Genomic DNA, 16,095 nt, shown 5'->3' with positions numbered 1-16,095 from the left:
ACTAAGTAAGTAATTCAATTTCATCCAAGTGAGTGCCTAAAAACTCTCACGAAGTTCCACTGCTGATAATTTACATTGATATACATTACACTGTATTTGTAGACATACCTAACAGAAGGATGTACCACGTGATTGAAGAACAAGGAACAAATAAAACACAGGTAAAGGCGCTGATGGCTGAGGGACAATCAATATCACTTCCCAAAAAAGACTCAATCCCATGTCAAGCTTCCATGAAGATTATTCGCGCCCCAGTCTGGTTTTCATGAACCGATGGTATAGCTATAGCTTATGGCATTGAGCAATTTTTCAAGAAGCTTTCAAATTGTCAGAATTGCCAGAGACAAAGCAGCATTTTAAACCTTTCCCTATCAAAAAATGTTTGCTGAACAAGTGAGAATACAAGTAGGGAAAATATTTTTTGCCTTTCCAAACCAAACAGTTTATACTCATAGAGGCTGTCACAACAACTTGTCTGTTTACAGTTATATGACTGCCTTCAAAGTAAGTTCCACCCAATTTGATTTACTATTCCTACTCCCAAAACCATCAGGGGAGAGCTCTGCTTCTCAGCACCAACTGCTCAGTCCTTCAGAGAGGTATATTCAGAACAGCCCATCTGTCCTATTGCTTCCTGAAGCTGCTACAACCTTCTTGCCAATTATTTGATTGTGAGAGCTGCCTGCTCCACATTCTAGCTCCTCTGAAGAGATTCAGAGTGAAGTTTTTCACCTTTTAGGAGTAGGAGGAAGAAAATTTCCCACCTGTAGCTCCATCTATTCCCAGAGAATCTGAATCCTGGCTCAGAGCAGAAGGTCCCAAGATCTGCCTTCCGGACTGTTTTTCCTTATTTTTCACTTTAAAATGCTAAAAGCAAAGTTTGTTGCACATGTATTGCTGTAGGACTTCCTGAGAGAGGTTTAGTCCCATGCGGTCCTATGATCCAGTGCAACAGGGAGCTGGATGATTCATTACTTTGGGAATGGATCAGAGTTGGAGGGTTCAAATATACTGCTGAAAATCTTTTTTTTCCACTTAAATACATTTTTTCTCTTCTCTGCTGCCACAGTTTTCCTTCCTTTAAAAAACGTAATTTATATTTGAACATTTAATTAATATGACAAGACAGAAAACTCATCCAAGTCTATCAGGGAGAAACTAAGGTGAGGGGAAGAATCCCACACCACTGATGCTGAGGGCAAAGGCAGAGGGTATGCCGGGGGGCCAACACAATATATCCCAGAGTGACCTTACTGAAGCCTTGCTCAAAGAACAATGCCTTGCTGCAAGAGAACAGGACTTTTTGACAATAGAAAGGCCGGACTGACTGCTGGGCACTGATCAGGACAGGTTTTTGCATTATTGATGTATGTACGCTTACACGCTGGAATGTGCCTAGAGTTGCAAAGAGGTGACAGGCTCATGCAGCTCTGAACACGTTGCTCATCAGCATCTGGCAAGATATGGCCTTGCCCAGAGACTTTTCTTCAAACTATGAGACAGCCTTATCATTTGTATTTCAGCTAAGCTGCCAACTTGCAGCCAAGGCTGAGCCTGCACACTCGGTAGGAGTTCAGACTGCATGAACAGGGACAACGCTTCCTGGCCCAAAATGTTCAACTGATAAGACAAAGTGAAGCATGGGAAAAGGAAGGATTAGTAGCCTTATTTTAGAGACTGAGATTCAAAGCCAGAGAAAAGACTTCATGAAATTACACAGAAAGATTCTTGAGAGGCAGGAATTGAATATTCAGTTCTGACTATGAGCTTTAAATTCCAAGATTCACCTTCTTCCTCTAACAGCACCCCAGTAAAGCCTTTACAGGCTCAGCGTGGGGCTGCAATGCCAGATAATATGCAAAGATGGAAAACAGGGATCTACTCACTGTTGTTCTTCTTCCTCTGGGTAGGCTCAAGTAGAGGAAAACAGGTAAGATGGCATAAGATTGTTCAGGCTGCACGCAGAACACCCAACTGTTTTTACTGGTCATTCAAAGGCAATGGGAGTGCTTGGGCAAGGCACAAGGAGACAGAGTGATACCTTCTGCTGTCTTGCAGAATAATTCATACCTTAAATTATGTATATAATAAGTAGATGCTAAAACAGTCACAAAAATGCAGTGATTAACATAGTATTCCTGGCCATGAAGAACCGAACTATGTCAGGATTAACAGTGGTCAGCTTACATAGCTTTTGATGCTCTAACTCTGGTCTTGATATAATTCATGGAAGTGTCATATTGGATAACTCACTCCACAGCACAGAGTATTTATGTGCATTAAAGGTCCAAGCAAAATTACTGCCCCTAGGCAAGCTACTGTAGGTAGTGATGCTTTCAAGAACAGTAAAGCAATTGTGTTACCAAAACGATAGCACAGAACTGGAAAAGATGCAGATAACAGCAAGAGAGACTATCAAAGATCAGAATGGATTCTGTGTATGATACAAGCTGGCACTTATCAGGCTGAAGAAGAAGATATGGTAGGCAAGGAATATGACAACACTCCAAAAGATCCTCAGGGGCCTGGACAGAATGGATAAGGAGCAACTGCCTCATCAAATACAGACACCAAGGGAACCACTGGGAGCAGCACTCAGAATAGTGGGATGAAAACTGGAAATGGACTGTGGTGATAGGCCTCCAAATGAAGGGTGCAGAGTGAAGGGTGCTCCCTCTCTGATAGCACTACAAATGCAAAAAATGTACAGGTATTCAAAGGAAAAACAAACCTTTTAATGGACAAGAAATCCAGGAAAAATCACTAAGCAAAAGACAGAGCTCAGAAGACATTAATCTACACAGGACTGAAGGCTATGCCAAAGTCACACACACGCTTCTATAAGCAGATCCTGTGGGCCGCTGCTAGAGACAGGAGCACCTGCTGCTCTGACCCAGCAAGGTGACTTGTACCTCCTTATGCATCTGCATGTACAAACTTCAGGGAAGAAACACATCAATTGTGGGTCTGAGACAGCCCTGGTACATACACACATGCACACATACATCTATACGTACATCAGGTAAAAGTCTGCTTCCAGCAGCCACCTTTATTACAGGGATACTGAGTTCGCACATGTCCTCCACGTGGCTCTTTCTGACAACAGCTGACATTGATCACACTTGTGTCCAAGTATGGTGCTGCAGAGCTGCACCCAGCCCAGCAGCACTCACCTTGCACGGGGAACCACAAGTTCATTGAAAGAGAGACTGAAATATGCAGACAGACATAATAACAAGTGGGAGAGCATCTAGGAGCACTCAAACATCTGGGTATCTTGGTTAAATAACCTTGATTAAAGGTGGCTGTCTAGAAACCCTAAGAAATTAATTTGCTCATCCTTATTGCAAACTGGCAACTGCAAAGACAAAAAAGGCAGAAAAACAAACTGTGCTACGAATGAAGCAAGTTTGGAGTCCCCACCTCTCTGAAGAGTGCACCATAAAACTGAACAATATATGGGCAGTCACTGCTTCGCATTACTACATCAAGGTCCATCAGAAGCTGCTTCTGTTCTTTTTCATCCACTGTCGACCGAATTCTCTGAAAGAGGAAGAGCAGCAGAGACTTTATCACTTATATGCCATTACTGTATCCTCAAAACCACCACTGGAGAAACATGTCAGGGACCCCAAACCCAAGGCTGAGCAGGCAATCCCCAAAGCATGCTCAAACACACTCTAGAGAATGGAACTACTTAAATGAACTACATTGTCAAACAAGAATTTTAACTGATAACCCCAAAAGTTGTTAAATTCAGACTGTAATATACCCAATTAAGTTTTACTATCATTAAGCATCATCATTTTCAGATGAAATAGCAGAATGAAATCAAAGAGCAGAAATTTCACTGAAACCTACAGTGAAACAATACTGAATGGCTTTTATTTCAAAACAAATACCCACAGAGTTTTTAGCAATATTGGATGGGGCTCAAAGGCCAATTTGAAATTTAACTAAGGAACATTGTGTTTCAAATCAATAAGAAAAGCAAAGAAGACAAAACAATTCCCTCCACCACAGCCAACACTGAAAATGGCCCATCAGGTAATCGAGGAAACACATTTCTCTGGGAACCCTAATGGTGAGCAACAGTCTTTCTCATAAAACTAACAATACTTGGCTGAGGTAACATCCTTGCCCAAGGTAGCATTAAGATATAATGTACAAAATATAGACATACTGTATGTTTGAAAACACACACAGATATATATATATATACACATACACTATTCTTTATACTATACGTAAGGAAATCTATGATTTGAGTGGGAAAGAACAATGCAAGTTTGAAAGAAGATAGCACACTTCTAAACATGAAGCTCATTAAATGAAGGACGGAGTGGACCATCCAAAGATTTTCATGTAATTTTTGCAAACACATTTAGCAATTTGCACTAATTAATGCATTCCCTGAAATGTGAGGAAAATCATGACCCTGAAGAAGTCATGTTGAGAAATAATTAAAAAAAAAAAAAACAAAAGAAAAAATAATTGTCAAGAAGTCCAAAGCAACAGAAGTAGCCTAGGCACTTCTTGAGGAGAAAAACTACTTGGCACCTAGGCAAGAAAAAATATTCAAGTTTCTGGGACAAACTTGTGTGATACCAGCACCAAGTCCTACCAGCACTGCTAGGCAGAGCTCCCTGCCCTGCAAACAACTGCTGGTGGCAGCAAGACCACACATGTTAGCAAGCACAGGGCTAAGCATGTGAAGGTACAGTCAAGGCTGGCTGTTCATATCACATCATTTAAGAAACAGTGCATGATTTTGTAACTTTAGACTTTTTTGTGTTGAATCACAAAAAGCGAGGACCATATTGACACTACAGTTTTCCTTACCTTTGGTGCATCCTGATACTGTTATTCCACCATTCATTCTTTATGTTCTAGTTTGGCCTAGACCAGTCATTGTTGTGCTCATGCTGCTCTTTTCCCTCTCAATGGATTCTAGAGTACTAGGGAAAATTGTCCAGCACATCCACACACCTTGCAAAGCCACCGAGTGGGTGGTATTTTGTAGTTGCAGATAGAGCAAGAAGGTGGCTGAGGGGACTAGCAATGAACTAAACCACTTCACCTCTAGGTCACTGGTTCAAATCTGTTTTGCAGAAGTTCAGTGCCATCACTGAAGAAAGTCACATAAAGTCACATAAAGTACAACCCCATGCTGGGACACCAAAGGCTAAGCAGAATGAATTCTCTTTCTAGATGGCATCAGCACTGTATGAAATGATAATGACATTGCTCTAACTCTTGACAGAAGATGATGGATGGCAAAGCCACTGTGGTGGGATGTCTGAGGGACAGTTTAGATGCTTCTCTGCACTTCTCTGAAAAGTTCACAAAAAAGGTGAGGAGCAATACAAGAAGAATCTTTTCTCTATACTGTGACTCATAGCACTCTTCCATGCCAACTCCGTATCTCCCAGCCCCCCAAAAGCCTCTCTCATGGTGATCCAAGAATCTTCTTAACTTCCCTCTGCATCACCCTCACATTTGCACAATCCAGCCTCCCTGCAGCGTGCTTCTCAAATTCCACAACTTCATCCAAAAGCATCTCATCCCACCTCTGATATTTCCTTTTCTGCTCTTACTTCTTCATCTCTGGAAAGCACATAAGATATGTTGTATAGAGGAGGTGATTTTAATGGCACCCTGGAACAACACCAATTCCTAACACTGCTCCTTTTGCCAACCACAATCTCCCCTGGAAGAAAGAGCAAGAGCAAGTAAAGGACACAGAGGATGACTGTCAGTCAGTTATACTGCAGAGCGTCCATGCAGATGCAGCACCCAAAGGACAACTTGAGAAGCCAGCATGAACTCCTGAGCAAACATCGCTGCAGGGTCCAAAGACTGCTGGGGATTTGGGGTTTGAAAATTCAGGATGAGGGCAAAACAATCAGAGGCAATGTGCAGCACAGCTCGGAGCAGGGGCAGCCGAGTCTGGAGAAGACAGCTTTGTTTAGCTGGACAGCCTGTTGCATGCCAGCAGTCTCAATTCACCAGCTAAGGAACAGGCATTCACCAGCAAAAGAAGGAAGAAAAAGCAAAAGGTAATCAAAGTCAACAGCAGCCATTATTCAAATAGCACATGAGCTGTAATGAAGACCCCTATCTAACTCTATGGCAGGACACTGCAGCTGTTCCCACAGACAGACTTTCCAAGGATGTGGGAAATGGCAGGAAAGGAAGATGCAAAGCAAGGCAACAGTCTGGTGACACCATTTAATGGGACGGACGGGTCTCACTTGTCTTCAGGTCCCACACATCTTAGCCTGGTTACTACTCTACTGCATGCAGGTGCTGCTATGGCCAAACAAGCTAGGTAAGGAAGAAGGGTTTTCTTTTAGCAGATAGAGGAAGTCTCATTTTTAACAGTTCCTTGTTGGCCTCAAACTGCAACAAACCCTTCAGAAGTACACTCTTCAGCCTGTTTAGTACAAGCTCAGGTTAGGATAAAGCCTTCTAACATCAGAAACAAGGGCTCTGAAAGTTGTGCCCTGGACAGCATCAGCAAAATGCTAAGCTATGCTCTGTGGATTGGACCACTCGAACCTAAAACCAGGCAAATCCCACAAAGCAGACCCAAAACAGTAGAGACATCACCAAGCCTCAGTACAACAAGAAAAGATTCAGGTGCAGTGGGTAGCAACCAGTTGAGAAAGAGGAAAGGGAATAAGGAAAAAGGGGAAAGGTAAAGAGGAAAAGAAGAAAAGGAAGAAAAAAGCCATAGGCACGAAACTGAAAACCTGCTTCTTGAGCTAGGAGGAAAAACAGCACTGTTCTGCACACAGCAGAAAGCCCAGCAATGGTGCCTGACAGTGCCCCAGTGGGCTGGGTTACCTGCAGGGTGACGGAAACAGAGGGCTGGAAGGGGTCTTGCACACTTGCTGCTGAGGACAAGAACATTCATCTACCCATCCATAACACTTTTAGTCCCAAAAAAAGCAGGTCAGGTCTTCCACTGATCACAACTAGCCTCCGTCTCCTCTAATAAGACCCAATCTCTCACCATTTCCTTTTAATTCATCACTCACTACTTCCTCTGCATCTTATCAGCAGGCTTTGGAATAGCCTCCCCTTACTCTCAGCCAACTACCCAAACAGATGAGTGAAACAGAAAATCCTCCTCAATAAATTCTAAGGTAAGTAGTCAGCTTCAGGGCTGTATCTAATTGTGCCAAGAATGGAAATGTATACCACAAGCCAGCTCACAAAAATCCTAATGCTCCTCTTCCAAAATCATATGGGAAACAGGAAGGTCAGAGAAACATGCCCCTTGATTGAACTTAATCCACTTGTGTGTCATCTTAGAGGGCTATCAGACATCCAGGAAATGATGGATAAATTACAGAGGTATAAATAAATGTTTAACTTCTGCTCTCAAGGACATCTGATACTTAACAACCTATTTCAACTGTGGGACTGCCTTCAGTGAAAATCCGTGAAAACCAAGACTTAAATACCTGTTTTAAAGCAATGGGTAAGAGAGCAAGCACTGACTACAATGCAAAATGATGTGAAAGAGGCACTGTGTTCTGAACCAGGAACACCTCTACAGCTTACTGACTTCTCCTGGAAGAACAAAGATCTTTTACAGACGTTTTATAGGCTTGACATCCTATGTATTTCCAAACAGTGCCTCAGCCAGCTTCTCTGATTATCCAGCTGATCTAAGAATTGCTTCTGAATTTCTTAGGACAAGAGCATAAGAAGTGGAAGGCCACCTGCAGACTTGTCAAAACTATTGCTAGACTACACAGAAAGTAGAAAGTCAACAAAATCTGAACACGTTGGCTAGAAGTGGAAACTAAACTAAATAATATTGCAGAGAAAGACTGAATCAGTTAGATTGATTTATACTGCAGATAGATACTGCAAGACACAGAAAATTCTGTACATAGCTGAAAATCACTGCCTCTTCTGGAGGGGAGGAAAACTTGAAGGACTGCAGACAAAAATGCCCCCTCCGCAGTTTGCTCACTCCCTAGGTGTATTCTGATGGAAAAACCACAAGAGGTGCAAGACTTGTCCATGGGGCCCTGACAAGAAGCCTGAATACCAACTGAAGCACAAACCATTTGACCAGGCTCTTGACAGCACAGTTTTCAGCCAGTTCAAAACAAGAGAACCAGAAGAGGAAGAAATTGTTAGAAGCTTCTAGCACTGAAACCAAAACGTCTGAGTATTTCCTACAGCTGGATAGCCGTGGTTCAGGAGGCTGGAGGGGAGTGCAGGGGCCTGAGCTGTGCCTTCCCATTGCTGCTGTGCTTGGGCTCCAGGCTGGCACGAGCACTGCTTCACAGGTTAAAGGTTGGCTATGTCAAATATTTGATTATTTGTCTTGGGAACATTTCAAGCAAGAAACCCTCCTAGCCTTCAGAATTCTGGTTAATAAAACCCACGCTACGTATTATCTGTGCTATTTAAGGAGTAAGCAGAGCCAACAGTGAGAATAATTCCTAGCATTCATTCAGACTGGGGGACGTTTCATTTATATATTTTTATATCAATCTGGGAAAACAAGGATATTTTAACATCTCATTTTGATCACCGATCTTAAAGGGAAACCTCAGGACAGAAATAACCCTCAGCTGCTTGCTGAGCTTCCCAAGGAGACCACTTCACCCTACTAAAATGAGACTTTGATCTACAAAGACAGTCTGGTTCTTTGGTTGTGTGGTATCCTCATGAAACAAGATGCACAGCCGCCCAGAGCAGCTATGACAACAACATATGGTGATACTGGAGGGCAGGTACCAAAGGGGCTGGGGCAGCATGTGTTGTGAAGCCTCAGCAATAAGATGAGGAGTGACAGAATGCAGCAGATCCTGGGAAGGGACCAGGGCTCCCTGCAGGGAGATTGTTCACAAGTGACTTACAGATTGACACAGACTGAACAAGAACAGAAGAGCAAACAAGAAACCAGAAACAAAGCGAAAGGACGATGGGTGAAACTTGGAAGCTGGACAAGACTGTATTGCAGAGAACTGATGCTGGTGCAGCAGGCAAATGTGGGCCAGAGCAGATACTGCCTTCAAGGAAAAGAAGGACTCCAGAAGAGAAACGTGCCAAGGAAGTACAGAGTTAATGAAAAAACTGGCCTGGCAGTGGTGAATTTGCACAGAGTTGGCAATGGACAAAAATGGGCTGTTTTCTTTTCCAAAAGGGAGAATCTTGACCCCATATGCACATAAATTCTCGGGAAAATTAATAAGGATTTTTTGAGTGAAGAGAAGATCACAGTGCCCACTGGCTCAGAGTGAAACGGCACTTGGAATCTGTAGGAAGACCTGTGAGATAAATGGGATTTAAGGAACAAGAGGATTCTTCTTTCAATCTCGCAAAAATAGAATATTTTTCATGGAGAAAAATGAAAAAAATGTTCCATATAAATCCTGAGTCCGATTCCTCTTTCTTTTACCACCTCCCCTTCTTCCTGATGTGCCTGGGAAGAGGCTTTCAATGGGACAAGCAGGGGATACAAAAGCTACGCAGCAAATCCTGCAACTGCCTGCCTGTAGGCAAGAGCACAGCTCCCAGCCTTCTGCAGCCACGTCCTGCTGCTCCGGCCTGCCCTGCAGGGACACGTCACGTCTTCCTGTTATTTAACTACTTATTTCTAAGGGCACAGCAGGACAAAAACTGAAGGAGAGGGAGGAGTAGAACTGGGCACAAGAATTTATCATCGAAGCCTCTCCCTCCAACAGCCTGAAGCTTCACACCAGTGACACAAAGAGGTATATTCTCCTCCTCCACCACTGATGCTGAAGTTCCAGATGGAAGCTTTCAGTCTTGCCCAAGGGCCTGACAGTCACAGGACACCCTCATTAGAGGTCCCAGGATTACATCTGCCAAGATCCAGACACGGGCTGATCAGGCCAAACTGCATGAAAGGAGAAAATGAAGGAAAACCGTGCTTTCACCTGTACATCTCAAGTTGTTTTGGTGCTATTTCAGCATGTGCAGGAGTGGAGACTGCTGGGGTAAGAAGTGGAGACAGGAGAGGCAGCCCCTGAGCTTTGCTTGGGGACCTCAGGAGAACAGCAGAACGCATGCTGCAGGGAAAACACAGGTCACCATGCAGAGAGAAAGCAGAAGGTGAATGTAAACAATGCCTGAAGGAACCAAAAATTGCAAAGTGCCATGGAAGTGGAATGACAGGGTAGGAAAAGCCAGAAAAAGGAAGTGGAAATGATTTGAGGTCTGATATAGCAGCTGCGTTTCCTCAAGTCTGAGAGGTGTGCAGGATGAGTGCTCAAAGCTGCCGGGCTGTCTGGGGGCAGCAGGAGCTGGAAACTCCAACATGGGAAAAGAGCAACTCTTCATCTTTTCATTACTATGTAACTGCAGCATGCCTGTGGAACAAGCAGGATTTGAACCTACCTGCAGAAGGGACTGACAAGCTGCATGCCAATGCAGCCTGGAGATGGTAACTGCAAATAGGACTTGATCCTGCCAGGAATAAGTGGGGTGGAAGACAGCTGATTGCTCCAGAATCTTGTCATGGGTAGTGATGGAAGAGGATGAAGGAGAAACTGGATGAGGCCCATATAGCAATTTTCTCTGCATCCAACTAGCAGCTTCTGGAGCTCTCCCTGTGTTTCACTCATCAGTACAGAACAGTCAACAACTTCTGGCTTGCAGCCTCCAAAAACCTGTTTCCTTCTGCTGAACGCCCTTCCAAGGGATCTGTTGTTGCCCTGGTGTTGCTGTAATCAGCTCTTAGGGAAGCACTGGACAGGAGCAGCAGCACCACCAAATAATCAGATACACTGGTTCTGAAATTCAGTGTCCTCAAGGCCAGGCACAACGCACAGTGCCACAACACTGAACTGCAAGCAGGTGTGACTTAGATCATAAGCTAGAACCTCAGATCACTAGACTGACAGGGTTTCCTCTCAACCATTCATTTTCTATGGTTTTTCTCTTAGGATAGTTTCAATTTGAAGGAGAATATATCAAATTAAATTCCTGCCTGTATAGCAAGGAGAAACTACAGTGAGCAGCTTGTTTACGTGGAGGCAGGTGAGGAGCTGGGGCTTCAGAAGGCAACAGCTTTATAAGCCAGGAGGACACCACAGGCTTGGGGGAAACAGAGGGAACAGGAGATGGATGGCCCCAAACACAGATGGACCGTAAAGCAGACCAGAACAAAGCAGGTTACTGCACAACACAGACTGCCCCAAAAGCAACAGCAATTTGAGAGAGAAAAGGCTAAGTGCTTTGGAATGAACCAGTAGGTAGTCTGGAATCAGCTCCATCCTGAAACCTCACCTGAAACTGCACCATCCAGGCTTGGAAATAGCTCTTTCTGCAGCGGAGATGTCACATACTGTTCCACTCATACATTTTCCTTTGCTCAGTCACATTTTATTCCCATTGGCAGTGCAGAACAGCCCTCACTCCTAACATTTTAGAAACAGATGTGGCTGCCCAGAGCCTCCAGCTTCCCTTTTCCCTTCAGTGAGGAAAAGTGTAGCAGGCACAGCTGTGCCCTACAGGGGTCTGTTCAGAGAAAAAGTGGCATCACCCCAGCCCGCAACTCTGACATTTCAAAATTCAGACACTGTAAAATTAGGGGGTTTTATTTGCTTAATGCTGAGCCATCATGCCCAGCACTCACAGAGGTTGCACACACCTCTCTTCCCTCAGCAAAGACAGCTCAATATGATATGCAATGCCATTTCCAACAGTGGGCAAGAGCACTGTTGGAGCCTTCCATCTTGCAGGTGGGAGCTGTACCTGCACTGCAGCCCCTACATACTGACAACACTTTGCTACCATCCAGAAAATCCCTTTGCAAACATAGTCTGGGACAAGAGAATTTCTGTGCCAGCAGACACGGCTCCTTCTTGGTGACACTAGCCAGCCCAACAAAGCACTCATTGCAGCAGAGCTGTACCCACTGCAGAGCTCTGTCACAAACCCACTTGGCTATAGGCAGAGCTTTTTTCAGACCCACAGCCACTATGATTGCAAAACCTGTTGCCTAGGACAGATACTGTGGGCATGGGAGGCTCAAGTGCCCAGGCATCATCTCACCACATCAGTGGTTTTCAACCTATCATCTGCAAACTCCACCTAACAGTTCCACCAAAAGCAACTGAAAGAACCAGGTCTTCACCTACAGGCAGCCTCCAGCTCCACTGATGACTCTGAGGGATTAAAAAAAAAACACAATGAAACACCAATACCACTGCACTCTGTTCCAAAAAGCTGCGAGGCCCAGCCAATGACCCCATCCCTATGAGGATGTCAATATTTACAGGAGAAAGTAAAGGGCTGCTGGTCACTCCAGTGGCCTGATACATTTCAGACAAGTACGAATTACATTTGTAGCAGCTAGAGCTGGAGCTGTGGTCTGCCTACATGCCACACCAGGCCAGCAGCAGCAAATGCTTCCAGATGAGTTCAGAGGAAAGCCCAAGAAGACAGAGCGCCGAAAAAGAGAGTGACACCAACTTGTACACAGTTCAAAGCTTTCTTCTACTCTTTCAGATGAGCCATGGGAACACTTACAGTTAATATCATCAGCAAACGTAAAAGACTGATGTCATTAGCTACTAGCTAGCAGCAAGCAAAGGATATGGAAGAGAGAGAATGGCTGCTGTCCACCAAGCCCAGCTCAATGCACAAGCAGCTCCTCAGAAATGCCTGGCGAGAAGCACTGCTACAGCGAAACAAAGACTACTCCATATCACCCAGCTGGGAAAAGAGGCTGCATATTGTTCGTGCTTCTAAGGTGAGATTTTGGGCAGCATAAGGTAGAAAATGGGCAGTCCTGCAATCCACACCACCTTCCATCTCCTCAGCAGATCCAGCATGGTAAGCAGAAAGCAAATAGACACTATCACATATCAGCAAGAGCAAACCACTCCCTGGAAGATCCCCATTCCAGCTCCTCGTGGGGAGGTGGTTAATAACCATGGGCACATGCTTACATAAAAAGCAAATCTCACATCACTGCCTTATTTCACAAAAGACACGAAGAAGCTGCCAGACATCAGCTTGTGCCTACAACCAACCTCGGCTGTATCCGAACCAGTGACCCAGAGGTGAAAGGCCCGTGCCCCATTACCAGTCTCCAGAAACATGTGATCCTCTCAAAACAGTAAGCTCCTGATAGGCATTTTCAAAAGGGCACAAGCAATTACAAGAGTGTCACAAATCACTTGACAACATGCCTGTTATACAATGCATTTTCAGCAAAAAGCAGCCTTTATATTGGAAATAAAAGAGCAGTAGATGGGTTGTTGATGGAAGAACATTAATTCTCCATCACAGTTCATCCCTAATGGACTGAAGTACAAACGTAAGGATGGGCATCACCTACTTTAACTGCCATAATTTGCCCACTTGGTTTGTGGACCATTTTGTTGACAGAACCATAAGCGCCTCGTCCAATTTCTCCAAGGTCTTTCAAGTCCTCTGCTGTAAAATCCCAATGCTGTTCAGGGGAAATCTTCAATTTTCCTGATGATTCAATGCTGTGTGTTCTCAGTCTCTCTCTGTCAAAAATATTGGGAAGCAATTTTTCCACATTTTAAATAGTCTGTAAATGTCTCTTTTCAGCACTTGATTAAACATTAGAAGAGAGGGGTTCACAAAGTCTACAGCAATAATCTGACTCCAGGAAGGATTCTGGTTGGGGTGGGGAGTGCAGGGGTGAGGGAGAATGTTAATCAAAAATGACATACATTTGCTCACAGCTTCAATTAACGATAAGTTTCTCCAGCTGTGGCATAAAATTCAGCATGTCTCATATATTAGAGTCATTCTAATCACTCATTCATACAGTTCTTTCTGCTTTGCACAAAAGACATCAGGCTTAAAGCAGGATCTGGTAACATGCAGAACCAAGACTCTGAAGAGCACTCCCCATCCCATCTCCCCGAGCTCCTGCTGCTGTACACCGTTATGCTCCATTCTCACTTTTAACTGGGTTTCTATTCAACATGAACAAGACCTTTCATTTGTACAAGGGGACTTCAGAGTGTTTGCTCTTAATGGAAAACTGCAATTAATTTTTAAAACATCTTAGGCAATCGTTTAATTTATTAATAAAAAATACAAAAACAAAACAAACAAACAAAAAAACAAATGAAGAGCCAATAACTTGTATCTATAAAAAGCAATGCAAGCTGTTTGTGACATACAGAAAAAAAAGTGCCTTCAAGCACTTCTTCAAGCAGAATGCTGCCTCAGGTGTATAGGATGTAGGAGTTCAACAGTTGTTTTAAGATACCTATAATTACTCATTCAAATGTGGCAAAATTCCTACTGATTAGTAGGAAATGCTCAAGAATTTTCAACACTGTTCACCTTAAAATGTCATGCAAAATTTCAGATTTTTATTAATTAACGAAATGAATCACACATCTTTGGTCACAATGTGTACCAAAAATCTGAGCTTCCTACTTCAGTGTAGCATTAAGAGCATTAAGGATAGTTCTGACTGCAGGGCACACCGACCCCACACAGGCAGTCGAGCCAACAGGTGTTTCTGGCCACCGTGTAAAAAAGGGAGGTTCTGTCAAACCCATCCCTACTCCGATCACTTCTCTTGGGCATTTGATGAAGCAACCACACGCTTGTCCAGGCTGCAGCTGAACATGCATGAAGTAGCTGACCAAATGCATAAAGCTCATCAAGTTTATCAGCCAGATGAATACGGATGTTACTGCCGATTCCAGGCGTGATGAACACCACGGAGCAGGTGTCACCAGCAGCTGTGAGCAGCACCCAGCAGGAAGTGCTGGTGGCCCCATCCTGCCCTGGGTTTTATTTGGAACCCGGCTTTTGTGAGGGCAGCGAGGTCAGGCCCAAAGGTCGATTTGCTGGTGCAACCAAGGTTCAAACGGTTCATCTGCTGCACTCCAGCTTCCCTGGGACACAAGCTTAGCACTTTCCAGGCTTGGAGCAGCTGCATTTCCTGAACCCTTGACCTGTTCAACGAACGTTGCTACCAAACCGCCCCTCTTTCCATTCTAAGCGGCGTCTCTCCTGCTCATCCCCCTTCTCTAACCGGAGATTTTCAATCTGCCATTCCCTACGGAGTCCTTCAGCTTTGCTGTCCTTCAGAATAACCCTGCAGCACACACTGACGGTGTGCAGCCCAGAGGCGACGAGCACAGCAGCATCCCTCCCTCAGCACTGCTGTGCGTTTGATGCCTCAGAATAAAACACTGCACTGAGTGGCATTCTCTCTGAAATCTACTTACTGAAGAGCAAGGAATGAAAGTGAGGCAGTAAAGGAACAAGAAAAGAAAAGAATATAGAAGAATAAAAAAAGGGAAGAAACATGACCTCCAGCCCGCTGTCTCGCAGACAGCGTACACTGCACCAGCCAGCTGCCCCCTAACTTCTGCACTGCTCCTTGTTGTCAGCAGCACAGGAATGGCTCTGGCTGTAGTGTAAGGATGCAGCAATTCCTGCCCACAGAGCTGAACGCTGCTGGGGCAGGATGCGGAACGAGGGGCTTCCAGGTGTGTGAAATGCGAGATGCAACTTCCTGAGCAAGCCCTCTCCATCTCATTTTGAAACAACACTGCCTATTTAAGTTCTCAGAAAGTTAAAAAAAAAAATATTGACGGGGTGTATCCTGGAAAAGCAGTTAAACCTCTCTCCAATCTGACCTCTGCCTGTTTTTTTTCCACCTTGGAAACTTCGCCTTTCTTACCCAACGTCAGAAGAAAACTCAAATCTGGAGCCCTTATCTTCCTGTCACAGAGGAGGCCCATCTCTCCCCAGCTGCAGTGTGACAGCAGAGCTACGCTGTTGTTGTGCAGCTGCAGGATGTCTGTCCCCAGCAGCAGGGAGGAAGGTGGGCACAAGGAAATACCCCTCGGGTCTATACTGAGTGCCCCCTGCAGCTGTGTTCTGGTGAAGCTGCACAGCTTTGGGGAAGCTCAGGGTTAAAAATGAGACATACTGGTACTGTCCACCCACAAAATCTCGTATGTTGTAGCTTGGCTTTATTTCCATTATGTATTTATGAGGCCATCTGCCTTGCGTTGCAATCAGACTTTTTGCCTTTTTTAATTTCCCTTCTTAAAAATACCCAGGGAAATGATCAAATAACCAAAC

At 44.4% G+C, this 16,095-nt stretch overlaps 1 protein-coding gene across 4 annotated transcripts in view; it reads right to left on the bottom strand.

The window, feature by feature from the left end:
• Positions 1 to 16,095, bottom strand: part of MAP2K4 (mitogen-activated protein kinase kinase 4) — a 67,068-nt gene that overhangs the window by 24,701 nt on the left and 26,272 nt on the right. For all 4 annotated transcript variants that reach the window (XM_019621582.2, XM_010721185.3, XM_019621583.2 and 1 more), the window contains 2 exons: positions 13,343 to 13,517; positions 3,424 to 3,543 (listed from right to left, as the gene is read on the bottom strand). In XM_019621582.2, coding sequence (XP_019477127.1) covers positions 3,424 to 3,543; positions 13,343 to 13,517 — 295 coding nt within the window. The remainder of the gene's footprint in view (positions 1 to 3,423; positions 3,544 to 13,342; positions 13,518 to 16,095) is intronic.

Source organism: Meleagris gallopavo, chromosome 20 (assembly GCF_000146605.3).
Source record: "Meleagris gallopavo isolate NT-WF06-2002-E0010 breed Aviagen turkey brand Nicholas breeding stock chromosome 20, Turkey_5.1, whole genome shotgun sequence".
Lineage (NCBI taxonomy): Eukaryota > Metazoa > Chordata > Aves > Galliformes > Phasianidae > Meleagris > Meleagris gallopavo.
The sequence above is the reverse complement of the archived record's forward strand: the minus strand, read 5'-3'. Positions and strand labels throughout refer to the sequence as shown.